Source organism: Pimephales promelas, chromosome 6, assembly GCF_988280905.1.
Source record: "Pimephales promelas chromosome 6, fPimPro1.hap1.1, whole genome shotgun sequence".
Classification (NCBI taxonomy): Eukaryota; Metazoa; Chordata; class Actinopteri; order Cypriniformes; family Leuciscidae; genus Pimephales; species Pimephales promelas.
Genome location: NC_142774.1, coordinates 29,012,407 through 29,032,500, shown reverse-complemented (window position 1 = coordinate 29,032,500; position 20,094 = coordinate 29,012,407). Strand labels below are relative to the sequence as shown.

The 20,094-nt window shown below is 37.9% G+C and overlaps 1 protein-coding gene across 1 annotated transcript in view; it reads right to left on the bottom strand.

The window, feature by feature from the left end:
- Positions 1-20,094, bottom strand: part of glrba (glycine receptor, beta a) — a 29,166-nt gene that overhangs the window by 4,724 nt on the left and 4,348 nt on the right. Inside the window, exons 2-9 of the mRNA XM_089132352.1 lie at positions 18,359-18,484; positions 17,749-17,855; positions 15,781-15,848; positions 14,830-15,056; positions 11,964-12,046; positions 11,676-11,816; positions 6,867-7,019; positions 5,387-5,535 (exon numbers count right to left, since the gene is read on the bottom strand). Coding sequence (XP_088988478.1) covers positions 5,387-5,535; positions 6,867-7,019; positions 11,676-11,816; positions 11,964-12,046; positions 14,830-15,056; positions 15,781-15,848; positions 17,749-17,855; positions 18,359-18,484 — 1,054 coding nt within the window. The remainder of the gene's footprint in view (positions 1-5,386; positions 5,536-6,866; positions 7,020-11,675; positions 11,817-11,963; positions 12,047-14,829; positions 15,057-15,780; positions 15,849-17,748; positions 17,856-18,358; positions 18,485-20,094) is intronic.

Here is a 20,094-nt window from a genome sequence, read left to right as displayed (position 1 = left end):
CTCCCTGCTCGCTTCAACATCGCAGAGTTTTCTCTCCTCTCACAAAAGAGTTTACACGCGGCACGTCTTTTTAAAGTGCTGCCACTTTCGGGTGTGCATATGGCATTTGTCGAGTCAGAACCTGAGATGACTGCCATGGTTTCCCAGGACGATTGGTTTATGGATGTGGCCGATGACTCCTGTCGGTGTCCACTCCAATACCTTTTTCTGGGATGTGCATCGGGAGATCTCAATATCCCCGAAGACCCCCCCCCCCCCCATGTCTTCCAGCGATCCCTCGTTGATCTCCTCCGCTCTTCCTTCCCTCCACGGGGCCGCTGCCCATGGGCACACTGGGGTCCCCCCGGGTTTAACGCTGTGATGGTACTGTGTCCTCAGAGTGCTTCTTCTCGGCGCGATCCTAAGCACCTGTCCGAAGCCTGTAGGTTTTCGTCTACACTTGTGGCGAAATTCGACAGTGCTACGGGACAGGCAGCCCTAGTTCCCCTCCGGGAACAGGGGGTTTGCATCCTGAATTATCTCGACGACTGGCTGATCCTAGCTCACTCTCGAGATCAGGTTTGTGAACACAGGGACCTAGTGCTCCGGCACCTAGCTCGTCTGGGCCTTCGGGTCAACTGGGAAAAGAGCAAACTTTGCTCCGTGCAGAAGATCTCTTTTTGTCGTTATGGATATCGACTCGGTCGACATGTCTTACGAGAGAGCGCGCAGAGTCACTGCTGACTTGGTGGTTCCGAGTGTGGTTCCACTGAAAATTTTTCAGAGGCTCCTGGGGTATATGGCATCTGCAGCCGCGGCAACGCCGCTCGGATTGCTTCATGTGAGATGGCTTCAGCTTTGGCTTCGCGTCTGAGTCCCGAAGTGGGCATGGCAATCTGGCACTCTCCCAGTACCAGTTACTCCGACCTGCCGTCAGACCTTCACCCCGTGGATGAGCCTCAGGTTTCTACGGGCCGGAGTGCCCCTGGAACGAGCTTCCCGGCATGTTGTAATGACAGATGCCACGGGCAGGGGGGCCATGTGCAATTGCCTCGAGTTGCTGGCCATTTCTGAGCTGTGCTCAAGAGCCAGCATGGACGAGTCCGATCAGAAAATACCGCAACTGTAGTGTACATCAACCGTCCAAGGTGGTCTGCGCTCCCGCCGTATGTCGCAACTCGACCGCCACCTCCTCATATGGAGTTAGAAGCATCTGAGGTCCCTTTGTGCCTTTTATATCCCCGGAGCTCTGAACCGTGCAGCCGAAGAGCTCTCATGGCCCTCCCTGGAGAATGGCGACTCCATCACTAGTCGGTTCAGCTGATTTGGGACCAGTTCGGGAAAGAACAGATAGATCTGTTTGCCTCTCACAACTCGACCCATTGCGCCCTGTATTATTCCCTGACCGAGGGCAGGCTTGGCACGGATGCACTGGCGCACAGCTGGCCGCAGGGCCGCAAATATGCGTTTCCTCCAGTGAGGCTTCTTGTGCAGACCCTGCGCAAGGTCAGGGAGGACAAGGAGCAGGTCATTCTGGTTGTACTGGCCCACCCGGACATGGTTCTCCGAACTCATACTCCTCGCGACAGCACCTCCTTGGCCGATTCCTCTGAGGAAGGACACCCAACACATTCGCCAGATTCAATAATCTCTGAATGGAGCCAGTGTCCTCTCATGTACTTGCTTCAACCAGCTAGTACCGGACCTGCTCAGGTGTCTTTTGCATGCCATTCCACTCTACGGACTGGGTACGTGCAATATTTTCCTCAGGTGAGCTTCCCCGAAAGCCCTGAGTTGCTCAGCGCCAGTGTCTATTGCCTGTGTGTCGGCTAGGTGCCTCTCATGTGCATGGTCCCTCCCCCGAGCGACCCCCACATGTGTATTTCCACTGTAAGCCCCTCTGAGCATGTGACTTTCCCTCAGCAAGCCACCTTGCCACCCCTGGGGTTGAAATAGTCCACCTGCGGCTGGACAGTGATTCCCCATATGCATCCCCCTGAGTCATATGTGTATTCCTTAAGCCCTGTTTATTTGAACCGTAAGAGTCGTCAAAGCTTACACTACTCCTACAGTACATCCTACGTCAATATATAATCAAGTGTTACTCTTTTGGCGTCAGTTGACTTGCATAGACCGTCTGCCGAAAGCTAGTTATTTTAGGCGATAAAGTTTTAAAAATTCATATTTCTCTAACATGAATGCATCGCTTCACTTCAGAAGGCCTTTATTAACCCCCCAGAGCTGTGTGGAGCACTTTAATCATGGATGGATGCACTTTAAAAAAATATATAGAGCCATTCACTGCCATTATAAAGCTTGGAAGAGCCAGGACATTTTTTAATATAACTCCGATTGTATTCGTCTGAGAGAAGAAGGTCATATACACCTAGGATGACTTGAGGGTGAGTAAATCATGGGCTTATTTACATTTTTCGGTGAACTATTATTTTAAAGCATATTAAAAACTCCACATAGACATATAAACAACATTTACAGCTTGATTTTCACCACACGGGGACTTTAACAACATTGTGACCTGTTTGTTTACAGTAAATAAATTTAAAAAAATTATGAAATGAAAAATAAAATTCATTCACACAAGTTTAGCTTAAGTGTCTAAGTAACAGATCCATCCAGATAAATGTCGAGTTTAATATAATATTAGGGCCATATGGTAGCTGTCTTCTAGCCTCCTCCTTTCTCTCTGTTTCATTGATTGCTCCTGTAGAATCAAACATATCTCTGGTGGCTTGATGCCATTTTTAAAAATAAATATTACTGCTGTGTTGATTTTACTTGTTGCATTCATATTTATAACAAATATTTTTTTCACACACAACAAAATCTGATAATATTTGCAGTGCAGGAGGTTCTCTGTTATCACTCCAAGTCAGGTCACTTTTCAAATTTCTTAAAAAGAAAGTAAATATCCGTATTTTCTGGCTCTGTGCTCTGGAGCTGTCCCCCACCCCCCTCCCTTTTTTTAGGATTGATGGACAATGTAACCACAAGAAAGGTATATCTGTATCAAGGTTCAGAAGGAGTTCATTGCTTCTTAGTAAGGATTTTTCTTGCGGTTGCTGTTCTGTTTTCAGGCTTTCATTACTGATCTATTTTCTCCTCAAAAAGAGTGCCTTTCCATGTCAGCATTTTTTGCTTTCCTATTTAAGGAACAGCTATACAAGAAATTTTGGGTTCTAGGATAAAGTTTTAAGAGTCAATGTCAAACACTCTGGGATAGAAATCCTGCTAATATATCCGCAACATATAGCTAAAAGACTAGAGTGAGAAAACATCAGTATATTGCTTCATGAGCAGAAAACAATCGTTTAAAGTGGCAAACTGGTCATCAATATTAGCTTACAGTTTCAAGAACTATATAAAATATACTATAATAACTATAATAATGAAAAACAAAAACAAACAAAAAAACAGAAAAGTGAGTTCCTTGTGTTGATTTAGACTTTGTGTCATGCCATGACACTCCTTTTCTGTGGTAAAATCACTGTAATGTACAACCTCTTCTGGTTTACTGCTTTTAGTGACTGCTTTTCTGCCTCAGCAGAAAGACTGGAAATCTCATAGAAACAGATCCAACATAAAAGATCTGTAAATAACAACTTGCACATAAACAACATACTGTTTTGAATGGTGCTGTCCATGGTGCTGAACAACATTATTCATAATATTCACTCATATTGCTGAATAAGAGATAAATGCATACACAAACAAATACATATATGAGATATAAATATAAAGGAATATATATAAAGATGCCCAAAGTTGTAAAAACTCATGTGAAATAAATAGCTCTGGATAAAAAGAGGCCACTGCAAAATTATCAGATTTTCTGTATTTACTATTTAGATGTATGTTTTTGAGTACTTTTTTTTTTGTTTTATTTTATAAACAAGAAAAAAAATATTTCCTCCAAATTATATATATATATATATATATATATATATATATATTGTCAATTAGACTACAGCAATTATTTACAGATTAATGTATTAAAAAATATTTATTCAATCTGTAAATTTGTAAAATGATGCAAAAAGTATTAAAGGGGTGGTAAAATGCTATTTCCACAAGATGTAAAATAAATCTCTGATGTTCCCAGAGAGTGTGTGTGACGTTTTAGCAAAAAAATACCTTACAGATATTTTTATATAGCATGTTAAAGTTATCCCTTTTTGAGGGTTTGCAAAAACACATCGTTTTGTGCATGGCCCTTTAAATGCAAATGATCTGCTGCAGAGGGCGGGGTTTCAAGAGCTCATGTGTGTTAGCAGCTGTGATTTCCTCATGCAGACACACTAAAATGACAGAAACTATTCTTCCTTTAAAGGGACACGTCACCCATTTGCATTAAGCTTTGTATCTTTAGAAACCCAGTCATATTTTTGAATGGTCATGGTTTATTCCCTTATTTTCCCCTGAGATGGGAGAAATAAGGATTTAAGTGTTTTACTTCCTGCTTATTATGTCGTAAAAATCATCATTTTGCGTCATAATAAGCAGGAAGTCACATTTCATTAAAATCTGTAGAGACTACAAACATTAGCTTATTATTATTCAAAGGGGAACATTTAAACATTTTAACCCTCTGAGGACCAAGGTGTATTTGGGGTCCTTGAGATGTTCTGACATGCCCCGACATGTGTTTTTTTCAGCTGCTTATAAACATATTAATGGCACAGGTGAAATTACACTATATTTAGCAGAAACAGGGTAACCATAATATATGGGCAACATGTTTGTACATGTTTGTATTTTTGAGAGAATATTGTTTATGCGTGGTTATTGTAAAAACTAAAAATGAAAGTTTCTGAAATAAGGCCACAAAAACACATACTAAATATGTGTCCACAAGACTTTTGACGAATTGATGTTATTGCCTAGGGTTTTTTCTTCACAATGATCTGGAAATCCTCCTCCTAATCGTTCACATAAAACTGTGAATTGGGTTATATTGTGAAAAACATTTTTTTATTTTGCCAAGGCAATATGCGAATGGGTGTGAACAGGCCAGCCCTCATCATGTATAATTAGGTGATTCTCACCTGAGAGAGACAAAGACATCCCTAATAATGAGCCTTTCATTCAGGTGAGTCAGACAAGAAAAAATTGAAAGGACAACATATATACACACATACATATATGAAGAACGTTATTAAAATACATAATTTAAATGAGACTGAAATTCTCTTGTGATGCATGTTTGTCCACTGTTGGGTATTGTTAGCATAAAAATAAACTAGTGGTGAGAGTGTGAAATGTTTATTTTAAGCAAGTTTAGTCCACAGGGCCCAAAGTGTGAAACACCCATATAGTGTGCTGAAGCAGCTGTTAAATCTGTAGTTCTGCAGTGTTTCAATGCAAGACAACAGCAGACATGCATACACACCTGAACCACAGCGTATTCCACAAGAGAGCCAAAACCATACAGCAAACAGGCAATCATCCAGATATCAATGGCTTTCACATAGGAGACCTTAGGAAGTTCAGATGCAAGAGACGTACACTCAGACGAGAGTGACAGAACAGACAGAATACCTAAAGAGAGAGAAAGATGGGGAAAAAAGAAAGATAAATTTCTCATGTAATTGCATACATAAATCACTTCACTGTGCCCAGATCTTGAGCAGTTATCTTTAGAGTTTCCTTTAATAAAACGCTTTAATTTTAAAACTGACCTGGACTTGACAGCCATCCCTGGAATGGACAGATGAACAAATGAGAGAAAGGAATGAAGGAGAGGTGGAGCCTATGAGAGGAGGAATATGGAGAGATGAGAGAGGAAAAACGGGTTGGATTTCGGGTAATCATGGGAATGACTGACGGATGAAGTTCCCAGTGCAAACATTTTTTTTTTTAAATCTGTGAAAAGTTCATGGCTATGAATCATTGTGGAAAATATTGTGATGTAGTGTGTTTAATTCAAGATTGTTTCGGCAATTGCAATTAAATGCATGTGTTTTGATTTGATGGCTCCTAGTTTATTTAATAAATCTTATTTTTTGTTAAATAAAAATGTTTTTAAAAATTAGACTAATTTTGTAATGATTACAAAATTGACCCTTGGCCACACCACATCTCCCCTAAAGAATTTTACAATTCCACTACCTTTCAAGTAATAAATTAATACTTTTATTTTGCAAGGAAAAGATAGTAACACATTGAAATCTGTTTCAAATAAATGCTGTTCTTTTGAACTTTTTATTCATCAAAGAATCCTGGGAAAAAAATGTTGGTTGCACTTTATTTTATTTGTGTACCTTAGAAAGTATAGTTAATATAAGGTAACTACATGGGTTAAGGTTAGGTTTAAGGGTAGGTTCATGGTTAGTACCTAGTTATTACACAGTTATTGTAATAACTATAAGTACATAGCATATACATAGGGAACAGGGATTTAAAATAAAGTGCTACCAAAATATTTTATGATTTTCAGAAATAATAAGCAACACAACTGTTTTCAGCATTGATGATAATAATGTGAAATGTTTCTTGAGCAGCAAATAAGCATAAAATAATGACTTCTGAAAGATCATGTGACACTGATGATGACTGGAGTAATGATGCTGAAAATTCAGCTTTGGCATTACAGGAAAACTTTTTTTAGAAAACTTTTTTAAAATGTAATAATATTTTAATAATATTAGTGTTTTAATGTATTTTTGTGAGCATAAGTGACTTCTTAAAAAAAAAACATTTAATTATTAGGAATTGCTGTTACCAAGGTCTACAGAGCTGATCACCTTGGTCACATAAAATCCCATGGCTTATAAAATCATTAAATGGGCAATGTAATGAAGAATAGTATCTCTGATTTGGGTCATCGAACACAACACAACAATTTCAGGTCCATATGAAGGCTGACTCACCTAATGGGACTCGGGCTGCACTGGCGTCTGGGTTGATCCAGAAGGACAGCCATGATAGGACGACAATGAGTAGGGTGGGAGCATAAACCCCCATCAGGTAAAAGCCCACTTGCCTCCTCAGTGTAAAGATGACCTCTACACAAGTATAATAACCTTTACATTTTGAAAGGGGAAACAAGAGAGATGTATAAAATTATACAAAGTTTTTTGAAAACGTTGCACCATATCTTCATAATTTACTTTGCTACAAGATGCTTTCTATGTATAGGTTTTATTGTTTTATCCTTGTCCCAGACTTACATTTTCAATCTTAAAATATATAAATATAAATTATAATATAAATTCTGTCTTTATAAATTAAATACAGGCTTTTAAATTATGGCCCAGTCCCACCAGATTCTTGTACATTTCATTTGTACAGAGAGTCTGGCTCTGCTCCATTGACAAGAGTTAACTTCCTTGCTAAGATTTGCCTTAAAACCAATTATTTTCACATAAACATACAGTCCGTACTGTATAGTCATAAAAAACGTATGTGCCTTTGTCTTATGTATTTAATTTGTATTATCATTATTATAAGTTGTTGTAAGTATATGATAAAAAATAATGATGATGAATAATATACAGCAACTTTAGTGATCATTGGGCATATGGACAAAAGTACTGGGACACCTGAGAATAAAACAATAGGGATTGTAATGACATTGTATTGTACATACATAGACATTAATATAGAGTTGGTCCCCCTTTGCAGTTATAGCAGCTTCCAATGTTTTGGGAAGGCTTTCGGCAGAATTTGAGTGTTTCTGTGAGAATTTTTGCCCATTCATCCAGTAGAGCATTTGTGATGTGAGGCACTGATGTTGGATGAGACGGCCTGGCTTGCAATCTCTGTTCCAGTTCATCCCAGAGGTGCTGATGGGGTTGAGGTCAGGGCTCTCTGCAGGCCAGTCAAGTTCATCCACACAAAACTCATCCAACCATGTCTTGCTTTGTCCAAGTTAAAAGCATAGAATTGTCCAAAATGTCTTGATATGCGGAAGCATCAAGATTTACCTTCACTAGTAAGGGGCCTTGCCCAACCTCTGGCATGGAAACCTATTCGATGAAGCTTCTGCCGCACAGATTTTGTACTGATATCCACAAGTTTCCTACGCCCCATGAGGCCTTGCGTCAAAAGTGGGCGCGTCTTCCGGTTCGAAGTAAACAAAGTGCGACTTGAAATACTTCACACTCGTTCATTCAACAGTTGACAGTCATTCAAGTTATAGTGATCCAAACTAGCTAACAATGTGGGAACACAACCTCAACGAAATTCAAAAGGGTGAAATAACAGTACCTTTACCCTCTGCAGTAGTTGGTTGGGAGTATTATAATAACATTATTAATAATCAATACTCATCAAGGCATGGTGACAGACAGTTGTGCGAGCTGACAAACAATTAAAATAAAAAATACACACTTAGTCATTGTGCTTTGGAGTTTATTCAAAATTATAAATGAATGTGCTACTTGAATACATTAACTGGCACATTTGGTATTCTGTCAACTCAGGCTTTGATCCTGAGTTTAGGTGTAACATCAGTAGCGAACAGCCAAACACATGCTGATAGAGTTTATAGAATATTAAGATTTTAAACAAATGTACACAGGATGATTCGTCGTCTTTTGGGAGGTGATGGAAACTACAGTCGTTGGCAGGATCAGAGACGGGCTCTGGCAGGATCCCTCTGATTTCGTTTTCGGCTTATGTTCAAAACAATCACGTTTAAGCCACTGAATTAGTTTAGTCCGGTTATACGTACAACCACTAACAGCACATGATGTCACTGAGCTCCGTAACGACATCTCTCATAAAGATTTGCGTCTTTAAATAGTAAAATAATTCTCCGAAAAACAGCTAGCCTCTTCGCTAACTAACACACAAAATACCATTGGAATGCTACTTCCGCCGCCTCACCGGAAATTTCACCCACTTTATTTTTTACAGAAGCGCCCCTCGGAAACTTGTGGATTAATGCCAGTGGATGTTTCGAACACTTAAGCTATGGAATCAGTGGAGCGTTTATGACTTTTACCAAACATGTGCCTCAGCACTCAGTGACCCCACAGCATCAGTATCTGCATCAGAACCCTGGTGACTGTGAACACTTTGCATTCCCCCGTTCTGCTGCCACGGGCCTGCGCAAAGAGACAGTTAAGTGTGACAAGCCGAAAAAGCCTGTCTTCCTCTGCCTTCACCAACCCCTGTACTGTGGGCCCCCGGAGCAAGCTAGGTGTGCCAAAAAAATGTATACATCCCCTGGAGGTAGGTGTGCCACTACACCATACGCCACAGTTTCTTCGGGATGCTGGGCCTTCTGATGTGGCAGAACCTGCTCCACCTCGCCGCGAGCCTCCCACCCAAGGTATCCCGGATGTTTTTCCATTGGTGCCTCTTGTGCGGAGTCTAAATGTGTGGTTAGCGCGGTCCTAACCGTCATGTTGGCTTATCGACATATCGACTCAGTCCACCAGGTACAGTGTTTTGCTCTACTCCTGCTAGATAGAGCCTGATAGAGCCTGTCCCTCCAGCTGAGATAAAAGAGTTTACAGCCCTTACTTCAGACAAATCTTAAGCCTGCAAGTACCAAATCGGCACAGGCTCCTATTCAAGCTGCTCATGCCAAGAAACATGTGGACGTGTCTGGCATCAAGATTAGTTTGTGGCGTTACTGGCGTATGACCTGAAGAATCCTTCCTCAGCACAGACCATTTATACGGTCTGCTTTTGAGGGTCAGGCATACCAGTAAAAGCTCATCCCTTTTGAGTTGTCCCCATCTCCTTGAGTCTTCAAAAAAGTCATGGAGGCTGCCCTTGACCCTCTCAGGGAAGTGGGCAATTTGCATACCTGGGATCTGCAGGCCCTCTCTATCAGCAATTCATGCCCAGAGTTCAATTCATTTTGTCCTGAGACCCCGGCCAGGCTACCTGCCCAAAGTTCCAGTGGTGAACCAGCAATCGCTTTCTCGTGATGAGGGAGACCCAGCCCTGTTGCTGCTCTGCCCACTGTGTGCTTTGCCTTGCATATACCTTGAAGGCACAGAGAGCTAGATTTACCCACTGGATAGTGAATGCCATTCATATGGCTTACCAACCCCAAGGCATGCCTTTTCCATTAGAGCTCACTCTATCAGAGGCACTGCAGACTCTTCAGTCCTGGCGAATGGTGCGTCATTGACAGACATCTGGGCTAGGCTACACCCAACACCTTTGCAAGGTTTTGTAATCTCCATGTAGAACCAGTTTCGTCCCAAGATTTGGGTAATAACAGGTAAAGCTTGGACAACTGGTCGATTGCAGTGCTTGAGTGACCGACCTCCCCCTCCACAAGGTGGAAAAGTGCACCTTTTCATCCTAGAGAAATTCCCCAGGTTTGTTTAACCCAGGACACCTATTGCCCCTAGTACTCATCTGTGACAATTTCGGCAAAGGAATCCCCTACCAGGCACATTACTCATGGTATACCCCTTTTAGGTGAACATACCCCTTTAATATTTGCATGCGCACACACACATAAAGACACCACCACCACTCTTTTTTCAAATATTTTTTCTTCAATTCCCAAATTTGTATATTCATGGAACATCCTCAAGGAGTACTTAAGCAGGTTATAAGGGGTTCAAGCTAATATTTTAAAAAGCAATTAAATAAAAAAAAAATAAGCTAAAATATATTAGGGATGTGAAAAAGAATTAAAAAACTAAGTACCTTTTATTTCAAATCCAGTATAATGAGATAAAAGGAACACATTTCAGGTTTGATATTGATAGATTACTGATAGGAGTTGGGGGTACAGACATCAAATAAAAAAAATACTGGGAAACCCTGGAAGGTATTCATACAAAAATATAACTACACACATTACATGGCAAACATGCTGTGCACAATCTATAGCAACATTAACAGTATCATTATCACTAACATCTCTGCCAGTCTGCCTCAGGCACAGAGTGCAGCAGAAACTAAGAGAGCTATATCTATGATTTGTGAATAAAGCAAATGATTGGCTATGTTCAGAATCAAATACTACAGTAGTATACCTTTTGCTATATACTGCACAGTATACTAGATATAGTATGTGAAACAGTGTGCAATATGCAATACTAACATTTCAAGCACTGGAAACATCTTGGATTTTGTGTTTGGTATCACCACTTGTGATGAAAAAATAATTTGGATTTCTGACATTTTTAATTTTCAAAAGATTCTATTTTTTTAAGCATCCCTATTCACTGTTTGGAAATGTAAAACGATACAGATTCTCTTTGTAACCTGATTGTGGAAAGTGCCAGATACAGTATTTTGTACAATGGGCTATAGTTGAACATACAACTTTTTAGCAAATGTCAAATCAAGTTCAATGTATTTTTGTATAGCGCTTTTAACAATACACATTGCTTCAAAGCATCTTTGCAGAAAGTATATAATATATATATATATATATATATATATGCATATATGTATATGTATATTATATGTATATGTATATATATATATAGAGAGAGAATTTAATACTATAGTAAGACTCTGGCTCTGATGCTGAGGTTGCCCAAGCTACCGATCTCAGAGGTATTGATTCATTTGAGTCTGAATTAGGAGTGTAAAAGAGGCATGAGCTCAGCGATTTCTCACTTGTGTGTGTGTGTGTGTGTGTGTGTGTGCTGTTCTTGAGTTGTTGCCTTTCTAAACAATATTCCCCCTTTCTTTGTTGCTGCCCTCCTTTAATATGTATGCAAATATGAGTGTATATTTATGTCAATCCATACCTGTTCCTGAGTAAAACTTTGTGCAATTTCCATACTTGATGTCTTCTTGCTTTACATCAAACTGTGGCAAAGCAATCTCATCCATCTGAACAGGGTCTCCCGACTGCCACATAAACACCAGGTCCTTTGTGGTGTAGCCAACTACATACACACACAAAAAAAAACAACACACACCACATTACGATGGCTGTTTTACCTCATCCTTGTCTTTCTTTCCATCTCTTAAAAAAAATTTAACAGTTCAATTTTATTGCATTAGGCACCAATGTATGTGTTTAATTAACTTACAACTTTCTAACTGGATCTTGCAGAGCTGGGTGTCCATAGGAAAGAGTTGTAGATCCAAAGGACAAGATAAAGTGACAGACAACCTGAAAAAAGGGGAATATTCGTAAATGCATAGCCAGTTTTTTCCAGAGCTTAGAACAGACGGTATGTGTGCGAGAGTATGAACAGAGGACACACACACACACACACACACACGCACGCACTGCAAGGTTCATTAGTCTTGGTACATGTGGAGCAGCAGTAGCAGATGAGAGAGAGAGAGTGAGAGTGTGTGTAAAGGAAGCTGTGGGGTGGGATTCTCAGCCCAAGGCTTGCTTGCTCTCTCTCTCTCTCTCTCTCTCTCTCTCTCTCTCTCTCTCTCTCTCTCTCTCTCTCTCTCTCTCTCTCTCTCACCGTGAGTGTGTGTGTATAAAGCAAAGATGTAGCATATTCTCTCATCTGCCACAAAGACTCTTTCAGCTTGAGCAAATAGCCATGGCTACTAACATTCTGCTATCTAAATATGCGGCAGTTAAAGATCAGAGCAGAATAAATAGCATGATGGAACCTGAAAAAACAGCAAGAAAAAGATATACTGGAAAACTTTCAAATGATAAATGTGATTGCGAGAAGAAACCAGATTGTCAGATTTCAACAGATCTTTCAGCTAAGGAAATGTAACAATAACACAATGCTAGAGGTGCAATACGCATTTCATTCAGTATGTGAAATGAGTAAACCCCGGGGCCAGATTTAGCATTATGTTCCATTATATAAGCAGTGTTAAACAGTTTTTCTTCATATATATCATCCTCCATACAAAATATTTACAACTACCGCAAAATAGTTTACAATTAAAAATAGTTTACAATTAATTCTAATGTAGGCCAACTGCTACAAACCATTTGGTAAATAATGCATTAAGCCCTGGCTCACTGATGTTTTTTTTTTTTGACACAAAAGTCTAAACTTTCTGAAACATTATAAAGAGATTAGATTATTATTAGATTTGAATGGTTGGTTAACGTAATGTCAATTTGATCTATCTTTGTATGTACTGACACGGTAGAGTATTGCGATATGAATGCAATGAGTATACCGATGTATAATTTACTTCACATTTTGTTTGTAGGATGATACTCATTATTAGATTTGAATATATACCATATGATTAATAGATTTGAATGAAATCTTGTGATCAAAAAAAGAGTTCAAAAGACGGTGATTGTTTTAAAATTGCATGGAAAGCCCGGTTAACTTTAAAATTTAATATAAAAAAAAAAAAACAACGCAGCAATGTCATTCATCTACACTACAATTTAAAAGTTTGGGGTCGATAGGATTTTTTAATGTTTTTTTAAGTCTCTTATGCTCACCAAGGATTGGCATATTTATTTGATTAAAAATAGAGTTGTGATGAAAAATAGAATAGTGCTGAAGATCAATGTTTTGTTAATCCCCTCCTCTTTTATTATAAATCAGTTCCGACTGGTATAAATCTCTGGTGATAAATGCACATTCTATCAAAATAGATTTTGATCAAGTTTTTTGCTCTTCCATTGTATGTAAATATGATATGAGATGCAACTAACACTACTAAGAAAACTTGAGAAAAGTAGTGCAAATTATTTAATTATTCTGTTATTTTTCATGCTTGACAGTTAGAAATGAAAATCAAGTTTGGTTTAGTTTTTGATGATCTTCCAGTGCTATTGTTAGCCGTGCGCTCCTCTTCTATGTCACATGGTAATCAAGACCTGTCAATCAGAGCGATCGATCCAATCCAAGCATTCTCCAGCTGTAAAACAGTGTCCGGCTGGTCTCAACACATCGCCCCTATACCCATCGTAACTGATAAGTTATCAATGGTTGAACTTTCAAAAGAGTTTGGACAATTATGCATCATGATTGTGACGCAATAGGATCACGGGTGTCCTATAGCTTTAACCAAGCACCATGTCATGTCACTCCGTGAGGATTTTCTCAAGATCTGCACATCGTTATTGTGTTTGGGCTTGTTTGGATCGAGAAAACCTGTTCTAAATAAACCTGCTCTAAAGTTTCATGAAGATAAAGCATATCGTGGAGCAAAAACCTCATCTGTATACTGTTTACATGCGTGTCCACAACTTTTTGCGTTTTTTACGTCACCAAATTCTGATCGGTTTGTGAGATCGGCCAAATTTAGTGATTACCATTTGGTAAATTCTAGGGCTGTCAAAAGATTAATCGTGATTAATCGCATCCAAAATAAAAGTTTGTGTTTACATAATATGTGTGGGTGCACTGTGTATAATTATTTTATATGAATAAATGAAGAGTTCAGATGCAAAAGCCTCTAAGTGCCATTTGAAATTTTCTTCTAGAATGACCATTTTTATCAAGCTTGTATATTTAAGTTAAGTAATTTCACTTAAATGGCAATGAAGATTACCTATTAATTGTCATTTAAGTTAAATTACTGAACTTAAATATACAAGCTTGATAAAAATGGTAATTTTAGAAGAAAATTTCAAATGGCACTTAGAGGCTTTTGCATCTGAACTCTTCAAATACACACACATGCTTGTATATATTTAAGAAATATTTTCATGTATATACTCTATATAGATGATATTATATATAAATATAAATATTTTATATATAAATAATATTTTTTTTTAAATATACTGTACATGCATGTGTGTGTATTTATAAATATAAAAATAATTATACACAGTGCACCCACATATATTATGTAAACACAAACTTTTATTTTGACAGCCCTAGTAAATTCTGATCTGGCCGATACAGATCTGCGGCTGATTGATCGGAGCATACCTATATTGAACATTGTTGTTTTATTATAATATTGCCAATGTATTATTAAAACAATAGCTTGACCTACCTCATGCTGATGAGGACGTCTCCATTGCGGAAGATGAACAGGAGTATGTTATCCTGTGTGACGTCGTGAAAATTAGCATTTTTTTCATTGGCGAAAAACAGATCTGGCTTCCACAGGCACTGGAACATTTTTGGATCAACGGTTAATGCGTCCGACTTAAAATCAGCTGGCAACCGCAGCCGTGGGTCATTCCAGCGCTGACGCAGGAATATATTTATACGGTAATCCTAGAGATGAAACAATGTACAATGTAGTATCAATAGAGGTAAATGAATTTTGTAAATCAATCAAATGAACAACATTTAATAATAGGGTGACCATTTTTTGACCAAAAACCAGGACACTTTTCCCAGCAAACAGATACTCAAATGATACTCGAAGTTTACTCAAAGATGCCTTATTAATTTTACTACATTTAAAGTAGGCTATGCCTCCTCTGTATGGATATAAATTTGTTACAAATTCAGATAGGCTTCTCAGAGGTTACTCAACATGTTTTATTATGACAGGTTTCAAAAATAATTAATGAAATAATGATAGAAATAATGTTTCTTCTGTATTAGAAAAAAATAAATATATAGATAATTAATAACTAAAAGAAATACCTCCAAATTGAACAAAAATAGCTCTCAAAAACTAACAAAAATGAATTAGCAAAATATATTTATATCTTTAGTTTTCTTCCTCTTTATCTGGTTTTTCTTTTCTGTTTTCCTCCTTGTTTGCCCATCTATATTTTGCTGTAGAGCTGATCTTTTCCTTTAAAACCAGGACATTTTCATCACTTTATAAAAAACAGCTAGGACGGCCAGGACAGGACGTGAAAGCAGGACATGTCCTGGGAAAACAGGACTGTTGGTCACCCTATTTAACAAGATTGTGTGCCTAAATGAATAATGTGGAATATAAAGTACAAGTTAATTACACACACACACACACACACACACTAACCATTGTCGTCTCTTGAATCGACCCAAAGCTGTTGATGAAGATGTTCACCTTATCCTCCACTGGGATACCTGCAAACACACGAGAACTCTTCCATAGGAATATAATCATGGACATCAACCATGTGTGTAGGATAAAAGCTGTGTGCTATTTTCAGATTCCCCAAAGTGCAATACAAATACTCTCATATGTGAGAATATTCTGCGCTTCGTTGGAAGCAAGAACTTGGAACCGTAGCAGAAGCCCATTGATCTAACAGTTTCGTTCTGACATATTCTTTTTCTACTGGGTTCAGAGCGACACATTCTAATCCCACAGGGTCTAGTGATGCTCAGCAGCACCATGGAGGAGAATTTCATATTACTCTATACAATACACACTCTTGCCATTTTCTGACACTGTGATTAAATTATCATTCCAATGAGGTCATCCATTATGCTATTTGTGACTTTCCAAGAGAAAAAAAAAATGCAAGTACTGAATTTTATAGTTGTTTTATGAACATGCTAGAGGTCTGAGAGGTTTGGTAATCAGGCTATGACAGGAAAACAAACAAAAAAAAGCTTCACTAAAATACTACTATAAAATCAAAGACCACTGATCTGAACCTAAAAGACTGTCATATGCAACCAATTTTACTTTTGTAATCTGACACATTTCAGAGTAAAACTGAATATTAAAAAAAATATATATTATTATTTTTATTATTAAAGAAAAAAATATTTTTGGTAGCACTTTAAACGCTGAACTGATTTCACTGAATAATGACAGTTAACTATTATGTTTTTTAGAGCTTCTTTACAGAAGAATTACATTTAGTTTGCATCATTGAATCATTATTTTGCTGTTTATCAATGTAACTGCTTTGAAACAATCTGTATAGAATAAAGTGCTTACATTCAAGTTCAAGTTCAATTCATTAACATAAGATAACACATTAGTTATCATAAAAAAACTTTTTTTTACAGTATTTATCAGCTAGGTTGATTCATAAATATACTTACAACTTATTGTTAATGTATGTACATTCATAATATATTAAAATTTTAATGTAATAATATTTAATATTTATATATTAGATAAAATATATTTGTGTATGTAGAAAGTAATATTAACCTATAGTATATTAATAAAGACATTACACGAATTGTCATTGTTAGTTCAAACCAACTGAATTAACTGAAGTTTATTTTTATTTCATATTTATAGTATTAGTAGTCATTAGACATTCTTACTGATTAAACCTTAAAGGGGTGGTAAAGTATGATTTCACTTTTCTAACTTTAGTTAGCGTGTAATGTTGCTGTTTGAGCATAAACAACAGTATCAAAGTTACAACGCTCAAAGTTCAAAGCAAAGGAAGATATTTGCTTTTAAAGAAAAGGACTACAACAAATGGCTGGTAGGGACTACACGACATTCCTCTAGGGTTAGTGACATCAGCAACCCCAAAATGTACATAAACCCCGCCCCCGGGAACACGCAGTCCATGTTGAGAAGAGGAAAAGTGGTTGTATAAGGGCCTGATCACATATCGCATCTTTTGCCCACTCAAGTTCGTTATTTCAAATGTAGGCGCGCGGTGTGCGTGCTCATAATGGAAGCGAAGGGATTTAAAGGGCCAGGCACAAAACGGTGCGTTTTTGCAAACCCTCAAAAAGGGACAACTTTAACATGCTATATATAAATATTGGTGGGGTATTTTGTGCTAAAACTTCACACACACACACACACACACACACACACACACACTCTGAGGACATTAGATATTTATTTGACATTTGTGAAAATGCCATTTTACCACCCCTTTATTGTAATGGGTTAACAATGTTTTTCAGTTGCATTTTTTATTTTTCATCTGTAAATGTTTGGGAGTCCTTTTGGTTATTGCTTCACTATGGCAAAGATTCATATGAAATAAAACATTTTTATGAGAAAGTATTTCAAGGTAGTATTCTGGTATCTCAGTACCTTTGAAGTTTGGTCGTATTCGTGAATCATAGGTCATCAGCAGGCGGTTCAGTATGTTGCTGGTCGAGTTTCCGTCGACTCTGTCCAAGTCCTCTGCTGATAACTGACTGGCAATGTCAAAACAGACACATGCACATTATACTGGCAGTGCATCACTTATCAGTCATACTAGGATGTAACTTGCCATGACAAAAAGAAATCCCAGTCCTCTCAGATTCAAGAAATATTCACTATTTAATACATCATTCCTCTGGAATAATGTCTGTTATCAGAAAATACAGTAAAAAGCAGAGACAATTAGTCATGCTTAGTCATACAGAAATGGACAACTGGCCCTGCCAATGGCCTGAGGCCAATTTATCTGGATCTGTTAGTATGTATGTCATAGAGAGTGGTGATAAGGACACAGCTGTTCCTGGACCAGTACTATTACTAACAGAAACATCCAGTCTGGCAGGCTCCAAAATGCATTGCCAGTCTTTCACTCTGCTTAACAGCACTGTAATTCTTCATGACTGGCATCCTAGCATACAAGGCAACCTTAAATGATTATGGGATCAGCACACATATGCATGCATGAGAGTGTGTGGTTTCTGCCAGTGAGACATACGAGGGACAGATGACTTGTTTGCCCTTTTTCCCTTTCTTGGGTTTGACTCCGTCTGCTGTGCTTTCTGCAGAGAACTGAAGCAACAGCATCAACACGATCAACCCTTTAAGAACCATGACTGCACACCTGCAACACACAGAGACCTTAGTTAGCAAAAATACAATGGCAAAACGCTTGAATGTAACTGTGGGGTTAATTTAAAGATGGCATTTACTATAATGCCGCAAAACAAAACAGTAATTCTTTAATCATTTCACTTGAACAAGTTACTGCTGTATAGATAACAATGTAAATTAGATACATGCAATTTCCCTTTCAAAAACTCTTTAGGGCCAACCCAGTAACAAAGTCGTCATGGAAGTTGGATAGTCTTTTTTCCATATTGTACATTCAAGTGAAACAGCTTCTCAAATAAGAAAAAAAACAATTGATTGGATAGTGGTTTTTGAGTGACAGCTTGTCTCGACCTTACGCCAGTATACATATCATCAGAGCAGAGATGAGAAAGTTACAAATTGTAGCTTGTAGGAATAGGCTAAGTATATTAAAATATGGTATATTGCCAAGTATGCAATATAATATTTTATAATATATTTATAGTATATAATATATATAGTCTATAATATATTAAGCATGATTTAACCAAATAATAATTTCATGCATTAGACCTATATGTGATGTAAAATCAGGGCACTGTTTTTAAAGATGAAATTTTAACATTGCATTTGAATAGAAAAGGTTTGAGAATAAAGTCAGGGACAATTCAAATTTAGAATTTTCACTGATTATATTCTATTACACTTCAACCAAATATAAATACAGTCACTTATTTTTATATGGGAGGCCTGGCCAAGGCTAGCTAACAGTTCACCGAACACACGTTCAGCTGGGGGCATGCTGTCTTCGTTTTTATGGTCCAGGACTAGGTTGTCACAATGAAACATTATGTTGACTATTATAGGCCTTTCAGCTAAACAAATTGATTAAATATAATACAGTAAAACAATTATGAAAGAAATTAATTTATAAAAATGCACAACTGCAAATGGAATGTCCAATAGCCTACATGAACACTTAAAACAATGAGCAAAAATGATAAGTAGTGTCATCATTCCCTGACATATTTATGAAATATTGTCCTGAGAGAACACTTCAGTTCAACATTTCGCTTAAAACCCATTTTGCAAATGCTACAATGGCAAAACATATGATATCTGAATTTTAGTTTGGAGAACAGAATCCACAAAAATGATTTTGAACTATACATACATGTTTATAATTATAGGCCTATATACAAATGTTTGGTTTAGTTGTGTATAAGAAATGTCATTCTTGAGCAATACAAAAACCCCTGGAACAGCTTGATCCTTCCTCGCGCTTTGATCAGACCTTGAGAATCATGTACAGATTAATTAAACTAGCTATAATAAAAGCTCTCGCTCCAGTGGCGAAGTGAAAAACACCCGGGAATCCAGCACTAGAGATCCGCAGTGGGAACACCAGAAAACACTCATTACACCGTTAAACACTCTTAAGACCCCTCAGTGCAGACTTACACTAAATATAAAGACACCCGTAATAAGTCTCACTGAAACTTGCGAAATCATGTTGAAGCGCGTGACAGTGAGAACATAATGACAGTATAAAGCCACATAGCCTCACCTCAGGAAGAAAACACCGATGATATTAGTGCCCCCCTCTCAAACACAGTTCCAGCGAACACACGTCTGTCATTG